This window comes from Coturnix japonica, chromosome 2 (genome assembly GCF_001577835.2).
Source record: "Coturnix japonica isolate 7356 chromosome 2, Coturnix japonica 2.1, whole genome shotgun sequence".
NCBI lineage: Eukaryota > Metazoa > Chordata > Aves > Galliformes > Phasianidae > Coturnix > Coturnix japonica.
The window spans coordinates 34,223,060-34,243,626 of record NC_029517.1 but is presented as its reverse complement, the minus strand read 5'-3'; the positions used below and the strand labels follow the sequence as shown (position 1 = coordinate 34,243,626).

General features: G+C 38.8%; 1 protein-coding gene across 8 annotated transcripts in view; it reads left to right on the top strand.

Moving 5' to 3' along the window:
* THRB (thyroid hormone receptor beta) overlaps positions 1-20,567 on the top strand; it is a 160,803-nt gene that overhangs the window by 123,511 nt on the left and 16,725 nt on the right. For 7 of the 8 annotated variants that reach the window (XM_015853981.2, XM_015853980.2, XM_015853984.2 and 4 more), the window contains one exon: positions 16,011-16,111. In XM_015853981.2, coding sequence (XP_015709467.1) covers positions 16,011-16,111 — 101 coding nt within the window. Of the gene's footprint in view, positions 1-6,636; positions 6,980-16,010; positions 16,112-20,567 lie in introns of those variants that run through there. The other variant, XM_015853979.1, reaches the window with a different exon arrangement.

Sequence of the window (20,567 nt, the reverse complement as noted above, 5' to 3'; positions counted from 1 at the left end):
TATATCTTTGTTTACATTTGAGAGATTGGCCATTGATAATAGCATTATTATGTGGGGAGAGTTTTCTTGTTACTATTTTGCTGTGTTTTGTGTCACGGATAATTGTGATTTTTAGTATTCCTTTTGACATAACTTGTTAGCTTTGCAGGGAGCCCTAGTGACAATGTGATAAGTACTTACTGGGGTTTTGTCTAATTTGTTATCTAGTTTAAAATCATTTATATTCCTTTAGCCCTTTAAAACTTTATTTATCTCTTTGTGGTGATAAGCAGATTGTCTTTTTTGAACCTGGACTTTTTGAATAAAGCACTCCCTTAATGCCTTAAAAAAGCGTAGACAAAGTAAAGCACTTGTTTACTACTCTCAGAGCATTCATCTCTCACCTGACTGTGCTGTTTGCCTTTTCTTCTTTCTCGTTATTAACCATCCCTCAAAGCTTCAGTAACTGCACATTAAGAACTCAGATAAATGCAGCTTCTGATTATTCTTTGATTCCGTAATGAGAAAAAAATCACCATCCTCTTTCAGATAGCTTTTTTTGTTCATGCTAGAGCAACATTGAGGAAATTCTTTTTGGGAATTGCAGTTTAGATATTAGCATAAATTTAGTGCTTACGTTTATTTTATTCCTTTTTTAAGTGGGATAAATCGTTCTCTGTTCTTCTTTGCCTAAGAGATAAATGCTGCATATTGGGAGGAAGGGAGGGACTACAAGTTGTTTTGTTTTAAGTCTTGCGTCACTCCAGGAAGAAAGATTACAGTGTCAGGAAGGATATCACCTCATGAAAAAGTTAAACTGGTCTAAGTACCTGATTTCTTTAGATTTAGTTGCTCTTCACCTCAGAATGCCTCCTTGCTAACAGATGTCAGGTGTTGATCGCTTTAACGTCTTACTTGGGGCTGTCAGGAGGCTGCCAAAACCCAGACGGTCCCAACCAAGAGTCTCTTAATCATGTTGTGTCGAGCTGTATTAGCTGCTTTTCGGTTCTGTTTTATTTTTGAACAAACTGAGCTTTTTATTTCAAATTTTTCTTGTGGAGCTGGGGAATGGAATGACTCAGAAAAGGTTTGCATTTTAAGCGCGGGCAGTTACTTTCTCGCGAGATAAGCCCCATAATTAAGTGATGTCTGCTAACAGGGTCTTCCAATTATGAGATATGGGGAGACTTAACAAATTGGGTTGTCTGGGTCACAGGCCTATGATTGCTTTTAGCAATATTTATTCAGACACTATCTTAAAAGTTGTCAAACACTATTTAAGGACTTTGTTAGACAGGTTTTTGGCATACATCATGAGGAACAAATCCCTTCTGGAAAGACAGCTACTACTTCTACATGTCATAAAGGGTGCAAGGAAGTTATGTTCTATCCCATTCTACTCTATTCATAGTGTAAGAAAAGCACAGCAAAACCTGGAAGATTCTTGGTCATGAAAAAGCAGGCTCTGTTCTCTTCATTTGATGCCAAATTCAAGATGTCAAATATTTTAAGGAAGGGCTGGATTTCTAGTGAATCTGAAATTTAAATACAAACTATGACATTCTTTGTTACCCAAACAGTCTAATGAATCTGAAGTATTTAAATGAAAGGCATATCGCTCTGGCATTTTGTGAGTCACCTCCAAATCTAGTGGTGTGTCCTAAGCAAGGTATAGCAGCTTTTGTGAGTGAAGCAGTTTTTGAGGAGTAAACTGACACGTGTTGAGAAAAGAGACGTATGTTGTGTAAGTGAGCACTTCATCGGGTTTAAGCCAGAGGCAGCTAGTTTGAAGCTTGCTGTATCTGTTCCAAACACAAAGGAACTCTTTTATGCCAGAAAGCTTCAGCTCTTTTTCCCTGTACTCTATTTGCCTGGCATTACAAATGCAGGGTAGACAAAATGACAATTTTAGTGCCTTTGATTCCATTGAGACACTCTCTCTGAACCATCAAATTGTAATTTTACAGCAATAAAATTGCATAGTTTTACATACTTTTTGATTCAGTCAGAATTAGAGTATTCAAAATAAGATAAACATTGTATAGGGTTCCTTTTCTGTTCTTGTGTTTGGTATCATTTTGGATTCTGAAGTTTGAGTTGTTCTGTCTAGGTTTGTAATGTTATCTATGAGGGTCAGAACTAGTTCAATAAGCAGATACCCAGCTTCCGCAAACAAAAAGTTTGCAAGTTGTATTTTTTGAAGCATCATTTTGAGTCTTCTCTGGTCACAGAGTGTAAAGTCCATGAATTGTAATGTAGTGCAAAGCTATACATTAACTCATGGCTGTAATTTGTGGGCAAGAAGATAGCTGAATTTTGACATTTGATGTGTTGCAGAAGTCACAGACTGGGATGTGTTCCGCGTTAAGCACTAGGAGTCCTGGAAGTCAGTTTTGCATTCGTCTTGGAAAGCAGTGATCTGATTTTTTTTTCCCACATAACCTTCATTAGAAGTAACTGAGAGAATGCAGGCAAGGCAAAGAATTACAAATAGGAAATGCAGTTTATTTTGTAACATGTAAAGATGTATATTAAAAACTAGGTACTGGTAATATGAACATAGATAACAGAATTAGAAAGGTACGAGAGGTACGGTTAATCCTTGCATCAACATACTCCAATGTGCAAAGCTCTTTGTGACTAAATAGTTCAGTTTTTTCCATCTGTATGCATAAAGTATAAACAGAGCCACGGTACGATCCTGCATTTGGTCCTGCAGAACCCTGAACAATCTGAATGCTCTACAATACCTGCCACATATGCTGAATATCTGGAATTGGAGCATAGCAGCTCTGCCTTGAGATAGTCCCTGCAGTAGAGCAGGGAGCGCAGTTTAGGAGCGATGAGGTGAAGGTGACTCCTGTCCCACAGGAAGCAGTGGTTCAAGATGGGATGGTTTACATTGAGCATTGGTGTTTTTTTCTGTGTTCAGGATCTCAGCTGTTTGGGGTATTCCATTCTGAGTGTCATCCACAGGAACATCGTTTTTCCTTAAAACTTCTGAGAGTTCATTTTGATATTTTGGTAACTGAGTTCAGTCACCAGAGAAGTGCAGCTTGTTGGGGCATTTGTTTGTTCATAATTAAAGTTTTTAGGCTGAGACTGTAAAACATGAGTCTGTGGAGAGCAGCGTGATGTACTGCAGGGCAGTCTGCCTGCAGAAGCCTCCCTTCAGGCATATGCCGCGAGGCTGTGTAGTTCTGCTCAGCCACAGTAACATCGCCAACTGCACTGCACTTACTTCTGATTTACATCAGGTGAGTATCTCAATACATTTGGGGCATTCAGGGTTCGGGTTTAGCATTAATATTTTTCTTTTTTGATACAATGAACCGACACCTCCAACTTCTTTCTAAGATTCATATCTCGAATCGTCTTCTGCCATTATGTCAAAGGTTCTACCGTTGCCCTCTGCTTGCAGCTGAGGTTTTGTTCCATTAGCAGTCAATTTCCGTGTGTTACCAAAAGCAGACACCTGTGAACTAAGAAAATTCTAAATGTGATACTACACTGCTGAAAGAAGTGAAAGCTCAACTTGACATGTTTTAAGACTCTAATGTTCAAATCAGAATGCAAGATGAAGAACAGTTGTAAATATTGTTTTCTACTCTAGTTTCAGACTTTTGAAAAGACCTGTCTGACTGCATTTTTATCAGATGATTTAATTCAAAGTAATGCATGAAAGGGGCCTGCAGGATTGGACCCTGAGAGTCACATGAAAATATTATAGGAATATTTCAGTTTTAAATGGTGATGTTAAATCTTTACAGTGTTTTTGAACTGATTTGTTTCCAAGGGAACAGCAATCCACAGTTCTATAAACCTTTTCAATGTTAGCACATTACAGATAGAAACCTAATTCCCTGGCAATGTTTATCATTTTCTCTTTTTTTTCTTTTTTCTTTCTTGGTAAGGAAAGACTCTGATCCATCCCCTTTGCTTTTTCTCTTCGTTCTTTGCAATTTCTTTTAAATTAATTTCCTTCTGATATTACAGCCACTCTGTGAAAAGTGGCACATATGACACACTTCAAATATTATTGACAGAGCAACAGAAAACAAAAAACAAATGTTTTGAGGAATTGATCCTGGAACAGAATGAAATTCACAGACTGTGCCACATCATGATACCGTATCCTCAGGTTTAATCCTGGCTGGGATGGCTCTGTCTGCCTACGGTCGCAATTCTGTTTAGTTTTTCAGTAACAAACCTATATCAATGAAAGGGAAGAACAAAGAAGAAGAACATGTTGCTTCATCTGGTAGAACAAATCACAAGGGAAGAAATACCCACTGAGAACTTGAAGTTCAGTCCTCAAAAGGTTTTTCTGGATGGCGCAAAAATTTCTTAAGCGTTCTGCTCTGCTGTCCTGTAAAATATAGCCTTACCTTTGTGCAGCCTCACTTGTGGAATGTTTTCTTTCTGGGAAGCATGGAGAAGTAAGCTTGGCAGGTTGTATGCATCACATTTGTATGTAGTACAGAATTACCAGCTGATCACATAAATGGGCATGGTTAGATGGTTTCTATGTAAACAGCTATTACATATTTTCTAAGGAAACAAAGGCATGTTTTTATAGGAAATGCTGAACATCCATTCTAGAGAAATCAGGTCCTGCCAGAAACATGCTTTTTATCATAGACAATTTCACTGTTTGTAAAATCTGGATCATAAACTGGAACTCAAATGAAATTTTCTATGTGAGCTTTGTTGCACTGCTTCACAACTCTGTTTGAGTTCAGTCTGTGTTAAAAAGAGTACGGAGAATGTGAGTTCACCAGTGCCTTACTTCTGGGATTTTACTAACTGTTAGTGCTTTTAGTGAAGTAAATTGTTATTTTAAATTATCAGTTTTATCAGAAAAAGTTCGTTTTGGAAGTAGCTTCATTAGAAGTTAGACTTCTGTAGAACTAATCTTGATAGAGTACATTTCAACTTCTTTAATGTAGAACTATTTGTGGATGTGTTAATGGGGAATGCTTCTTTCATAGTTAAAAGTATTCCGAGCATAAACAATGACTTCTCTCATCTTCAGAAGCTTGAGTTCTGTTCAGCCTGGATGTTAAATACTGACAGGCAATGCTTCTCTCTCAACTGAGTTAGTTTGCTTATGTGTTGGAAGGGTGACCATTTCTCTGTGGGCTCTTCACGGTAGTCTAAAACATTTAACAGTGTGGGTAAGGAGAAATGTATACTTGTCATGCCCAATTCTTCTGTATTTAAGAGAACTAGTGAGGACCATTTAAGGTGTATCTTGATTTAGGATGTTAGATGTGTTCTTAAAATCTCATATTAAAAGGGCCAATCTACAGGGTTGTTTTGGCAATCTTGTGCATTGTTTAAAATGAGTGAAATAGCAAAGCCGAGACCTCATTGTCAAACCACTATTTCTGCTTCATAATAATAAGTACCGACATTGAAAAGAGATGCCATCTTATTTCTGACTTCACAACTTTTACCACATTTCAGCTGTGCTGTAAAGAAAACGTGTTTTGCCTAGTGAAATTAAAAAAAAAAAAAAAAAAAAAAAAAGACAAAAAAAAGACAAAAGGCAGCTAGTTTGAGCTAAAAATGAAGCAGTGTCTTCTGAATGAAAAAAGGAATGGCTTTTTAAACTACATACAGTAATTGCAATGATGTTTGGGATATGGTTGGCAATTGTAAGAGCACATAGTATTTGTTGTCGTAGCATTTAAGGGTTCACAGCTCATACATGAACCAAAACAAGCAAAAATCTCTCCGTCCTCTCATCTGTATGTTGTCACAAAGACGGGTTTCTGAAAGTGCTTCTTTACCGAAACATAAAAGATAACGAAGCAAAATAGCCAAACAATTAGCTTATTGATGAGGTTTAAGCAGAGTTCCTTTTGCTGATTAACTGATAATATTTTGAAGTTTCCCACCTGTTGAACTCAATAGAAATTACCTCCACAAATCACTGAAGTTTAAAAAAGCTGCTTTCCCGTAAATGCATTACCAGGCAATAGGGAGGATTGTCCGCGTGTGGAAGGCTGGGGAGATTCATGCATGTAATTCTGTAAAACAAAATCAATAAAGCTGATGACAGATTAAGTTGCTAAATTTTGTAAAACTAGACTTCTGTTTGGGTCATCAGCACAGCACTATTGGATTTTCTGTGGTTTAATGCTGAAAAACAGGATTATTGATTTTAGGATTTTCAGCATGTCCCCTCTGGGAGTTCTTAAGCAGTCTTTATAATGCTTCACACTTAAGTTGACAACTACAGTGACATAACTGTGTCCTTGCCTTAGTAATCATTTTCTAATCATATTGGGAAGGGCTGAAAACGGTTTATAAAATGATTATTACAAACAGTGGAACAGGAGGGTTGTCGGGACATCGCTTCTTTGTCTGGTGCTCATTGCTACCTGTCTGCCATCTTCCCTTGGAATTAACTTACAGTCACAGATTAAGACCTTTGACTGTCATAAATCTGCTTCCCAATATGTTTGACTGGCAGGGGAGTTCAGAAGCCATCCCAGTATAAATAGGATTTTAGCACATCGGGTGCCGCTCCAAAGTAAAAAGGGCTGTTTTGCTGTCGACTTTGTCGGTGTTGTATATTCAGTGCTCCTTTCCCGTCCCATGTGTATGCATGCCTGTGTGTGTGTGTGTGCGTACGTAAAGTAGGAGCTGAGATAGGCTAACAAAATGAACTACTGTATGCAAGAAATATATGAAGTGCACCCAGCTGCTGGTAGCAATTGCTACATGCAGTCCACTGATTATTGCACATATATCGAAGATAATCAGGGTTACAGCAGTTGTGATGCTCAGGTCCTGCACAGTAACAACATATATATGGAACAGGCCTGGGCGGTGAATCAGCCTTATACCTGTAGTTACCCTGGAAACGTGTTTAAAAGCGAGTACTCTGACATGGACATGGCCCTGAATCAGTACAACCAACCTGAATATTTCACCGAAGAAAAACCTACTTTTTCTCAAGTGCAGTCGCCATCGTACTCTCAGAAGAAAGGTAGGGGCAATTTATTTAAATAACAACAAAAAAAATCTCTGTTTATGTTTTTGTTTTGCTTTAAACTTACAGTTGCATCAGTTGGCTCAGATACATCTTTGAATGTGAAGGCTGCCTGTTCAAAATTGAAAGCAGCAGTAACAGAGGTTGCTAGGTGATTGTAAGGTTTTCTATGAGCGATGAGGATTTCCAAGCACTTTTTCTTAATCTGTATAAGACATTTTCAGTTCTATTGCTTGCTTTCTGCTTTTTCTGGCAATTAAGTTCATGTACTATTCAGCAGTGAGCTAGATAAGAAAGTTTCTCGTCTGAAATGTCGTCGCTATATATTCTTCATCTAAAGCTGTGTTTTCTAGTTGCATACGGTTTGTGTGAGTCCTTGTTGCCAGTAAATGTGAACTCTGTTTACTTAGCAACTCAGGCAAAGTATTTTGAAAATAGAACTGTAAATACGTGTGGGAAAAATGAATGCATTTGGTGGAGTGACTCTTTTAAATGAAAACCATATACTTTCTGATTGTGCAAAGCAAAAAAGAATGAGAATTCAAGCATACCTCTGTGCAACAATGACTATTCTGCATCCAAAAAGTTGATATAGACAATATGTTTGTGATAGAGAATATCAGTGCAGCATCAGCTCTCTTAGGAATGAATCGTTACTTGCTTTTAGATTTCCTTGTTTTAGTTTCATATAATCAGAGCAGGTATCCCTTCTCGGAAAGAGCCCAAAATACCAACAAACGCTTGAAAATCTTTTCAGTGTTGTTTGTTTTGAAGTCAGACAAGCAAACTGATGAACAGAGAATATACATCCTTTTGTTTTCGTACAGTCACATAATTAAAGAATAAACATACACAGTCTGTTGTAGCAACATAATGTCCTTTTTCTATTAAGACCAGATTTCCTGTATGTAGTTATCCAAAACCGAAATGAATTCAGTATAACTAGCTGGGTAGATAAAACACTATTTACTATTTTTAAAGTGGCTCTGTAGTCAAAAGTAGACCGGTTTATATTGTTAATAATACAAAAATCTGAAGTATTTTCCTTCATGCAGTGCTCGCTGCAGTAAATCTGTATATTTGGTAGAAAAATGTCTTCTTAGTTTTATTATTTGAACACCATTGCAGTTCAGAACGCAGGAAATATTTTTTTAAAACATCCTATGTCTGGAAGCTGTAAGATGAGCAAATTATAGGTAGAATAGCTGTGGATAATGCATGTTTTGTATTGTTCAGCATTTTGAATGCTGTTTAAGTCTGCTTACTATTGGGAATTAACTAATGAACTTACAACTCTTTATGGACTTTTTTTGCGTCTTGGGAATGGTTAAAAAAAAATAAAACCTGCACAGAATCAACTTAAAGAAAATAGTCCTACTATTGCAAAGTTATTTAAGAAACATATTCTTCATAATGCTAAAGGTTCTTTAGTATCTGATATACATTTATCAGAGCTTTAAATAAGTTATTTCAGTACTCAGATATCTCATACTATTCATGCTCTGCTCAAAGTTTTTTACTTGTTTGGTTAAAGGAACAGAGTCATTCTCTAAAACTGCTGGTCTGCCCATGTTTGCTACTAGTTTGGTTTCCCTAAAAATGCAGTGAATTTTGATGGAAGGCGTCTCTCAAGCAGGCTTTTAATTGATCATCCACAGAGACTGAGTGCCGTTCTTTGGGACTCCTTAGAGCCGCATTGCTGTGACAATACAGAGTTGCGTACCTTCTGTCAGACCTTTGTAAGTGCTGAGTTTGTTAAGCAGAACAGATATAAACACTGTGGGACATGTGCATCTTCTCTATCTCTTTTTTTGTGTGTTGTTTTTGTTGTTGTTGTTGTTTGTTACAATTTCCATCTTTTAACCAAGCTGTCATAAAACTAACGAGTCTTTTAATCCCGTCATAAGAACAGAAGGCTACATACAGGGCATGTGTGCCTGTATTGATCCAGAATTGATTTTGAGGGGCGAAGAGGGACTTTGTTAAGAGAAGCCTCAGTAAAAGCCCATTAAAGAAAAATTAAGTCCCTAAGCAGGTGTCCATGAGGGGTCCTGATTGTTGCATTTGGTATTTCTGTTAGTCCCCTGAAATTTGTAGTAATCTCAGTAAGATTCCAGCTGTTCAAATCAGATTGTACTTTACAGTAGCACATGGAGGCTTTTCATATCAGAACTTTTGTTAGCTTTTTAGATGTTTAAAGTCTTCCTTTCCATCTGAGAAGCAGAAAGAAACACCAGCATTTCATGCTGAGGAAGTTAACATTTCTAAAGGGGAATTTAATTATTTCTCTGTGTTAATGTCACTTTAAAAGAATTCCCGAAGTAGCTTCAAAAAATAAGAACAAAAGACCCCAATAAGGTGTCACAGAAGGGGAACAGTGAGTAGTTTGAAAGTAGAAAGTAGCGCAGTCTGCAAAGTGCGAAAGAGCTGTTTACAGAGTCCCAGCATCCTCTGTATCCCCACGTTTGCTTCATGAGCAATATTTTGGCAACATGAAAAATAGGTCTGCAAAGTTGAGTGTGGGCTGAGGGTTGGATTTCACTTCCCTTTGCACAGAGTCATTTCACAGACAAAGTTAACAAAAGATGCTGGCTGCTGTCTGTGAATTTAGGCTTTAACCTCAGGCACTGTGGAGGAGGCCAGAAGTAACCGGAAACTGCCCTGAAAAATACTGATCTGCAGGCTCAGATTCTTGAGTTTTGTAATAGCACTGTCAGTATTTAGCTCTGCTGGCCACTTTTTTTTCCCCAGGTGAGGTTACTGAGATATTTACAAGTGCTCTTGGTATAGTGGCAGATAGGGTTTGAAAGTTATTGTTGTTACTGCAATTGTCATTGTTATTTCCCTTTGTATTTTCTCAGGCAGTCTGTATGCAGCTAAGGAAACGACTGCTAGCTTATGCTTCTGAATTAGTCCAGACTGTGTTATTAGCAGTGTGAAAACACCAGGGTACTCTTGAATACCTCAGAAAACACAACATGGAGGTTATGTAAAAATGTCTTCTTAATCAGCATGGGTGCAAGTGTACGTATAATGAAGTTACAGAGAGAGTGAGTTCTTTTCATCTTTGGCTCCTACAGGAGAGTAACTATGCTAACAATTATTTTGAGGTTAAGAATGATTAATTTCTCTCTTGACCACCCAAATAAAGAAGCAGCTGTGATCAGAGAATTGGCATCTATTTCAGCAAATTATTATGCAGTTGGAATTGTATCTCTTTCTTTTTTAAGAAAAATGTCAGTGGAAAATGCTTTTTCACCTCATTTACTCTAACCTTTGCACAACAAAATGAAGGATGGGAGAGTAAATTCTGTCATGCTTTGCTTTTGCATCAGTAGTAAAACTGATGTTCGCTGAGATTTCTAGATAAATCAATTGTTTATTACACTATGCCATGTTCTCTAAAACCACTTTAATAATTTTTGGGGGAAAAAAATTGAATGGTCCAACACTCAAGTGTTACGTACAGTAGTGTATTTTGTACGTATAGCTCGTAATGGGTGCAACTGCAGTACTGATCACAGCAGTTCAAGTGATGGCAGGGTTTGGGCTTCATTGACAAGGATTCTAACTCAACCCAAAGAGCTGGTTAATATTTAGGAAAGTCACTCAGAAAAGAGAGGCTGTAGGACAAGTTGTTCCTACTGTCTTTGCAAAATCTCTTGCCAAATTTTAGTAATTTGATAAATCAAAGAATGTTAATAAAATTGTGGACAAGAAAGCCAGCTAGCTGACAAGAAAAGTCAGAAAGAGAGAATCTCTTTAACAACATTTCCTGTGGAGAGCTAAGCAATTTTTCTCAGGAGGAATAAATTAAAGAAGGTGGCAAATAAAGATCAGTGTATCAGCACAGCCTTTCAGATGAATAACAATGATTGTACAAACAAACAAGAATGGAGTATGCTTTTTCTGACTCGGCTCTGTGCTTTGTCCAATAGACGTTCTGTAGACTTCTACACAAGTATACCAAGGATGATAACTGGATGGTTCTTGTGTTTTTCTTATGCTTTGCGAGGCGTAACAATATGACTATAAAATTAACATTATAGCAGTATAAATTTTCTTTTCAATTCTAATGCGGTTCAGGATTCCCAAGGTAGTAATTAATTTCTTCTTATGCATTTTCATACAGCAGTGTCTAGTAAGTGAATACGAGCTTAGGAATAAATGTGAATTCCTCATTTTCTTGAGTGGTCTCTAGTCACATGGGTTGCATGAAGAAAAAAAGATTTCAGGGAGTACATTTATTACGTGACTGTGCCAATGTACAGTGAAAACAAAATACTGCATAATGGTCTTAAAACACAAGTGTTCTGCAATTGCAAAAATGGCTTTCCCTGCTTGAAAGGAATAAGCCTATGAAGGATCAGGAGCAAGCCAGATAGCATCTGATTTATAAACACTTTTTGTTGGTGTCAATCTCACATATCCCTGTTGGACAGTCAATCACAGTTTGATCCCAGTTTGATTCCTAAGTTCATATTGAGTATACATGCAGAGAGTTGAAGTGGGAAGTCTGCAACAGTTCTTCAACAAAATTGACGTTTGCTTTTTGCTTTTCTCAAAATATGCTTGTCTAATATGTACAGCATACAAAGAAAAAACGCATTACTGTTTTTCAGGGGTTGTTTCCATTTAAATAGCCTTTCTTTGGCTTGCTGCAGGTGGGCAGGAATAGCCATGCATTGTCTCTTTTGAGTCCTACCAATATGTTACACTGTGCATTGAGGTGTCACTCCTACAGACAAGAATGTAGGCATACAGTGTTAAAGGTACAGACTGTGTTGGATAACTGGATAGGTTAGCAGGTCTTCATCTGCCCTTACATTTGTAGAACATTTTCCTGCAGAAGGAAATTGTTTCTTGCCATACCAGTACAGAGAGTGTTACAGGCTACAACTGCAATTTTAAAGTTACTGCAGATCACCATCAAAACTCAGCGGATTATACAACATACTCAACATTCTCTTCCAGGATAGGGGCAGCTGGTCCTGTTGAGCATTTAGCCTTGCCAAGAAGGTAAGATTGGGCAGGCTGGTAGGCCAAAGTCTGGAAAGCAAAGGAGCTGCCTTAGGCTGTAAAAGAAACAGTAGACAAGACAGATCAAAGTTGTTCATAGTTGATCTCCATTCAAAGCAAAGATCAACAGTGAACAGTGATGTCAAGTCAATCTCAGTGCTTAACTTTGAGGATCAAACTGGGTGTACCAAATGAAAATCCAAACACAGCATAGTATTTTAGAACCACAGAATGGCTTGGATTAGAAAGGAACTTAAAGCCCATCCAGTTCCAGCCCCTGCTGTGAGCAGGGCTGCCACCCACCAGCTCAGGCTGCCCAGGGCCCCATCCAACCTGACACTGAGCACCACCAGGGGTGGAGCATCCACAGCTTCTCTGAGTAGCCTGTGCTAGGGCCTCACTACTCTCACAGTAAACAATGTATTGCTAATATTTTACCTAAGTCTACCCTGTTTCAGTTTACAGCCATTTCCCTTTGTCCTATCTCTACAGACAACAAGTCCATGTCCTTCTTCAGGCTTGGAAGACAAGGGAACAAAATTGGTTGTTACTGTACAGTTCAGTGATATCAGCATTGCTCTTGAATGATTCTTTTAGCTAATTGCTATCTACTCAGGAACTGCAAATACTAGGTATTATTTACAGTGGATGTTACAGTTTGCAAGAGCTTATTTTCCCTTATCCCTCCTGGTGTGGTCTGCTTGTCTGAAGCATCAATCTTTTTAAAGAAAAAATAAGAAGGTGCTTATTGAGTACTTTTATTGCCAGTGATTTCTTGGGATGAAGCTTTTCTGTCCATGTTCCTGTTCCCCTCTGAGTCAGTGAAAGAGGGCAGGGTATGTGTTTTTCATGTGACACAGGGACAATCCTGTAGAAGTGTTGAACGTGATTACTTTAAGTAACTGAAGTAGAAGGCAGTTAATACTGCTGATGAAAGAACAATTAGGAATGTGCTTACATATAGGGATTACATTTTTAATTTCTAACTTGCAGTGCCTGTAGAGGATTTCTTTCCAGCCAGAATGAGGACTGTTTCCTGAGCAGGATAAAGTCCTGAAACTCCAAGAAGAGGATGGACATCACTGGTCACATGTGCAGGCTGCTGGATATATTTAAGGAAGCAGTTTACACAAGTCATCTCCTGCTACTCCAATAGAACAAAGCTGCCATTACATGAGCAGTGCTAACCAGATTATATGCTTAATGAAATATCAAGGCATTTAATTTAGAAGGAAGCAAAAGCTGGCGATGCTGAATTTTAGAGGGCATAACCTATGCTAAACTAAGTCTGCCTTTTATGAATAGCAGTTACTAGAAGTCATTAACTGTGACAAAAAATTTGGTACAAAATCCCATATCCTTTTGCTGACCCTGCTTCCTCCTGTGTCAGCTGCATGCAGTGTGTGTTGTGTGAGCAAAAGGGGGGCAGGACGGGGATAATAGCCTCTGCTAATCCTCCACTGGCATAATGTCCGTTAGCAGTCATGATGTAAATTAGAACCGAAACCCTGCTGTCTCTCTTCCCTCAAGGTCAGGAACCAGATCCATGTGTCCACCAGTCTTTACTCAAGTTTATAATATAGAAATATAACCTAAATGTGAGTCTAGTATTTTGCCATACTGTAGACAGATATGGTACCTCGGAAGATCTCTCTGCTTGTTCCCCAGTCTCCCTTCAGATTCCAGTAGGAGTATTAGTAAATCGGTCATGGAGGCACCTGTGTTCTGTTTCCCAGTGTTACCTAAGAGGTGTATTTATTTCCTGTAATTTTAAGTTCTTATAATTATGCTCAAAAATATAATGTAGGCATTACAATTACTTCCTGCTTTGTTTCTTCCTCCTTTCTCCAGATGAGCCCTGGAAAGTTCATTTAATTTAAGCTGAATTAATTTCAAGTATTTCCTGTCTGATGAGGGCTTTCCTTTCTGGAGAACCTGTAGCAAGTGTAGTCCTACAAAAGCACTCTCCTTTAAGCCGCCTGTTACTGAGCTTATTCTCTGGGTTTTAGTCACAGGAAGATGACGGCCATTCCCCTGGCAGCATCCTCTGACAGCCTGCTGGTGCCTGAGTCCTTGTGCTGGTTGGTCTCCCTGCGAGTCCCCAAGCTGCACCAAGCTGTGCCAATGGCAGGGCAGCAAACTTTGAGCCTGGTTTAATGTGTCACAGCGAGGCAATGGAACGGATAATGTCACAGTCAGCAGCATCCAAAGGGCTGTCCCACACTGTACTTATAAATTGCACTCAGCTAGTTTGTAGATGATGCAAGGCTGGGAAGGATGGCTGATGCCCTAGGTGGGTGTGCTGCCATTCAGAGGCTGTAGAAATGACTGAGAAATCTGTTGAGGTCCATCAAAAGGACATAGAAGTTCCTCCACCTGTAGAAGAATAAATACATCAATAAAGGCTGGATGCCTGATAGCTAGGAGGGGATTTGCAGAAAAGTACTTGGGAATTCCTGGTGGGCAACAAACTGAATGTGAGCCAGAAGAATGCCCTTGAGGTAAGGAAGACCAGCAACATCTTAGTCTCAGTTAGGAGCGTCATCACCAGCAGGATGAGGGAGGTGAACCTCCCCTCTGCTCTACACTGCTGAGGTGTACTTGCATTGCTGGGATCGAGTCTGGACTCAGAGAGGTGGGACAGATGTGGACAGTGTGGGACAAGTCCAGTGAAAGGACACAAAGGTGGAGAAGAGGCTGGAGAGTCTGACATAAGAGGAGAGACTGGGAGTGCTGGGACTGGTTGGCCTCGAACAGAGAACGTTCACTGGAATCCTAGCCATGTGTAAAAATGCTTGACAGGGCTAAGTGAATAAGAGAATCTTATTTTACTGTGAGGGCACAGATTGCTAACAGGAGTTATGGAGTCTCCATCCATAGGGGCAGTCAGAACCCAACCAGACATGACCCTGACCCATGGTGTCCCTGGTGGACCAGGAGATCTCTAGAGGTGCCTTCCAGCCTCAGCCTCTCGGTCATTCTCTGAAGTACTTACTGTACCTCAAGAATTGTAAAGGGTTAATAGCTGCCCTTCCTCTCTCCTCTCAAAATGAATCTTAGACCTTTGTGTACAGAGAAAAAATATGTACCATAATTCAATTGAATCATAAATTATGGGAACACGAACTTTGAAAGCTTTGTATTTTACTACATTTGAAAGTTCTCTTTGGCTCAGAATTACATTGGTTGCCATCAGAACTGTTCTGGGTTTTTGTTGTTGTTTTTTACATAAGAGCAAAAATATGTTTATATTGTCAAAACAAATGGTGTAGTGAGAAAGAACCAAGCATTCCTGACAGTTTTTCGTAGTAGAAATATTTGATTTCACTCATTAGGTGTCTGATGAACCACTTCAGAAGAGAAAATGTCATTCTCACACATATATGTACACACACGCATATTTGAATGCCTACGTATTTTGCCCTAAATTTAAGCTATATTAAATGCAACAGTGGAACACACCCAGGTAAGGTATGATCAATGCAGCTTTTGTGATCTCTTGTTGGTACTTCTCAACCACATCTTCAGAGCTGTTTTGAAACAAATGCGCTGTCAGTAAATATTCCTTACTAGCATGTCCCAGAGTCACTTTGCAACTTGGCATCTTATCTCAGAGTACAAGCACATCAGTTTTTTCTCTGAAACAGAAAAGTGAAATGGACTCTATGTTTTGCTGTTATTTAATTTTTCATGTCAAAGCCGGTGCTATAAAAATAAATGTATTTCTTTTTCTGAGCTATTATTTCCTTTCAGTAGAAAGCAGTCATGTTATGCCTGTTCCCTTGTGACCAGCTAGTGTTGAAACAATCTGAAAAGTAAAAGATGTAGCATACAATGTTTAAATACTTCTGTGATATTGTTAGCGTGAGCTTTTTATTCAGGAAATCCAGAGAGTTGAGAAGTGTGAGGCTAGTAGACAATATTTGCAGTGAATCTGAATACAGTATTTTTATATCAAATGTATCATTTTATATAGAGTTTACATGCCACATCCTCTTTTTCTTTTCAGGGTATATACCCAGCTACTTAGACAAGGATGAGCTATGTGTAGTATGTGGGGACAAAGCCACTGGATATCATTATCGCTGCATCACTTGTGAAGGTTGCAAGGTAAATGGCATAGTGGGAAAGTGGGAATCAGAAAAAGCTCTCGAGCTTCTCCATTTATACAGACTTCCTGAACTGTACTATCAAATAAAACAAAGACAGATTAGAAGCGAATAAGAACATCCAGTTCTGATGATAAGCCATATCTGGCTGTGCTGCTGATCTACATATACATAAGGAACATAGTTGATTTTTGCAGTGTTTGCTTCTGAAAAGAAGACAGGGAATTTCGATCTTTTGTTGTTAACTGTTAGCTTTTTCAGTCCCTTTTTAATGTTTTTTTCTGACCGTGTTCTCAGCCAGTGTACATCAGCATCCTCCCAAGAACTTCAATGAAACTCTTTATGCAATAGATGAGATTCTGCCTATGGCCATGACGAGTCTGTGGTGATTAACAGTGTTCCAGTGTATCTCATTATCACTGCAAAGAACAAAAACCAAAAATCTCTTCCACATGCTCATACAGCAGTAACATCCATCACTTCAGGAAGCATCAACACAAAGTTAAAACAGATTTAATTCTTTTTTTTTTTTTTTATTTATTTAACTTAACCATATTAAAATATGGTTTCAGTCTTTTTCATCTCTAAAGCTACATGAAAAATGGAAAAAAAAAAAATTGCTTTGGGCAAGTAAATGAAAAGCATAAATGAATAACACGATCAGGCACATTTTGCGTGATTTCACTGCCATAAATTTGCCTGTGTGGCTTGAGATCCTGTAAGAAAGCTATTCTTTCCTGCAGAAAAAGAAATGTTTTTCTAAACAAATAGAACCACACATGTCATGCACTAGTGTCATGGGACTGAACCACAAAAGTCATATTTCGTTAGTTTCCAAAGTCAGGAATATTTGAATATGAAATGTTGGATTTGTGTTGGTATTAGATCCCCACATCACAGTAACAGTATTGAAGTAATTCCTTCTGTTGCACAGCATTGCACTTTCATACACTGATGAGATGTGCAAAGACTTAAATATCCTGTGTGTAGGAGGTTTGTAATAATATTCATCACAGTTTTATACACATACATATTTATTAAAAAATATTTATATGTGAGAAAAATTGTGGAACCAAACAAGTGATTTTTACACATTTACATCACATATACCAGATAATAACAACACATGAAACTCAGTAATATAGCTTAATTCAGATACAATGACAAGTAAGCAATAGTGTGGCATGAAATAGCTTCTGCTCCCAGCTGAACAGTAGTATTTCTTGCCGTATTTCCTGCTTAGATTTTTTTTTGTTGTTGTTATTCTAATAGAAGTATTTATTATTTATGCCCCCCAGCTATTGTAAAATATAGTATACAGATCTACTTATATCTTCTGATGTACAATTTAAAATAATGCTTATATGCACAAAGAACCAAGTTGACAATCTGCAACAAGAAATTAATTTTTTTCTCCCAACTTACAGAAAGCTTCCAGACTGTGTTTTTTTTTGTTATTTTTGCAAAGTTATTAACTGTACAAGATGATTTGACAGCTCTTTTGTGTGGACGATTTCTACTCACATTCTGGAGGATCTGCATAAGTATTTTGAGTTGTATGAATTATTATTAGCAAAGTTGCGTGTAATCAGTTCTCAAAAATTTGGCATTTACTGATTGCTTCCACTGAAAACTAATTTTGTATTTTGTAACTGGTATGGCTGAGCATGAATCTGCTGGTCAAACTGAGGGATAAGAAGGAAATGAATGAGCAATGGAAATAGGAATATGTGGTCTGGGAAGAATACATGCATGTAATCCTAGTCATACAGAGACTGGATCAGGAAAACAAAGGCATAGTTGGAACTGAAACTGGCTAGGGATGTGAAAAATTAGAAGAGGTACATTGGTCAACAGAAATAGACCAAGGACAGGCCAGGACTCCCCTTTGATAAATGAGAAAGGTAAACTGCTAACAACAGACATGGAGAAAGCAGAGGTACTCAGCAAGTTCTTTGACTCAAGCTTCATTGGCAGTCAGGCTTCCCACATCTCTCATGTCCCTGAACCTCTAGGCAGAGGTTAGGGGAGCAAAATCCCTCCCACTGTAAGCAAAGAGCAAGTTCAAGACCACCTGATGAGACTGAATGTCTGTGGGGCCTGGTGACATTTATCCCAGAGGCTTGAAGGAACTAGGCCACTCTCCATCATATCTGAAAAGTCATGGCTTTCATGTAAAGCCTCAGGGACTGGAAAAAGAGAGACATAACTCCAGTTTTTAAGAAAAGAAGAAAGGAAGATCCAGGGAACAGCAAGCCAGTGAGCTTCACATCTGTTCCTGAGAATATCAATGAACAGATTCTCCTGGAAGAGATGTTAAGACACATGCAAGAAGAGGAGATGATCTGAGACAGCCAGCACAGCTTCACTAAGGCCAGATCATGTCTGTCCAATCTGGTGGCCTTCTAAGATGGAGAGACAGCATCAGTAGACAAAGAAAGAGCGATTGATGTCATCTACCTGGACTTCTGCAAGGCCTTTGATATGGTCCCACATCACATTCTTATCTCTAAATTGGAAAGATATGGATTTGAAGGGTGGACTATTCAGTGGATAAGGAATTGGTTGGATGGTTGTAGCCAGGGGTCTGTGTCAACAGATCTGTGTCCAGGTAGAGTCCAAAGACAAGTGGTATCCCCTGTGGATCTGTCTTGGGAACAGTAATCTTCAGCATCTTTGTCAGTGACCTGGGTAGTGGAACTGAGTGCACCTTCTGCAAGTCTTCAGCACATTGAAAGCTGTGTGGTGCAGTAAATATAACAGAAGGAAGGGATGCCATGGAGCCTGGACAGGCTCAAGAAGTGAGCACTTGCATCAGTGCAATCCCAGATATGTGTACAAGCTGGAAGAACTCATTAAGAGCAGCCCTGAAGAGGCCTTGGGGGTTCTGATTGTTGAAAAACTGAATATGAGCTGAACGTATGTGCTTGCAGTCTGCATGGCCAACAATATCCTGGGCTGCATCAAAAAAGGGGAAGCCAGAAAATAAGTTGATTCCCTCCTCTACTGTGCCCTCTTGAGATTCCATCTGGAATACTGCAGCCAGGCTTACCCCCAACATGCGAAAGACATGGAATAGTTGGAACAGTTGCAGGGGAGAGCCATGAAGGTGATTAAAGAACTAGAGCACCACTCCTGTGGAGCTGGGGAAGTTTGGGAAGCTGAACTTCTTATTCAGTCTGGAGAGAAGGTATCTCTGGGGAGACCAAATAGCTGCCTTCTAGTTCTTGATGGGAGCTTACAAACAGAAAGGAACCTGCCGTCTCATATTGATAGAAAAATGGGGAATGGGTTTTAACTGAAAAAAAAGGAGATGTAGATATCAGTGGAAATTTTTTTTTTACACAGATGGTAGTGAGGCACTGGAAGAGGTTGCCTCAAAAGGTTGTGGATACCTCATTCCTGGATGAGTTCAAGACCAAGTTGGATGGGGCCCTGGCCACCTATCCAGTAGGTGACAACTCTGCCCAAGGCAGGGTGACAGATGCTAGGCAGTCTTTAAGGTCTTCTCCAACCCAAGCCAATCTATGATTCTATTACTTAAACATAAATAAATTCTGATGTCACTGAAATATTTCTCCAAGTTGGACCCACTGATCTATTACTAAAATGTAAAGGAATTTAGGAAAGTAGATAAAATGTACAATAAAATATGTTTTCTTTTACTGGTAATGCTCTACACAGGGTAGAGAGTACATCCAAGTCCAGCTGGGAGGATGAGAATTCGAGATCCAGACTCCATATAAGAACATCTTACCATTGACTTCCTGGATTTTGACTCAACCCCACAGATACCACTCTTATAAATACTCATATCCATGCTTTATGCTGCTCAGTTTGAGATATTAGGTCTTTATTATGAAAGAAGAAAGAATTCTACCCTTAGCTCAAGGTGGTTTCCGTAAGATAAAATTCTAATGAGAATGTGCTTCACTGTATTTGAAGGTGTTGGGAGATCAAGCTGAAATGCAGATTTATCTGTATGTCTTAATTAAACGTTCTGTGTTGAAATATATCACTGCTATAAGATTTTACACTCTGTTATTTAGTATGATTAAAAAGAGACTTCTTGCTTAGTGAAGTGAAAAGATGTTCAGTAACTAAAATCCAAGCTGAAGAGAGTGTATGTTAGATAAAATCCCATCTCACTTGAACTTTACCATGGTTTTCAATGAAACCAAAGCTATTCACTGTGGCCCCAGTCAACAGGACTGGTATCTCAGCGTGTTCTTTCTGTCAAGGTAGTTCCAAACTGTGTTGCTAAGTGTAGACAGTCTTAAACAGTGGTGGAAAGTGAAGTAAATTTCTGCCCTTATCAGTCTGTCTGGTTCATACTGCGTTTCTCTTGGGAACTTCATCCAGCTCTTGCCAAAGTCTGTGAGAGAACTCGTAGAAATTTATATCAGGATTAGGTCTACAGTGTTGGGAGAGAAGCTGTATCTGATTTCTTTACCTAA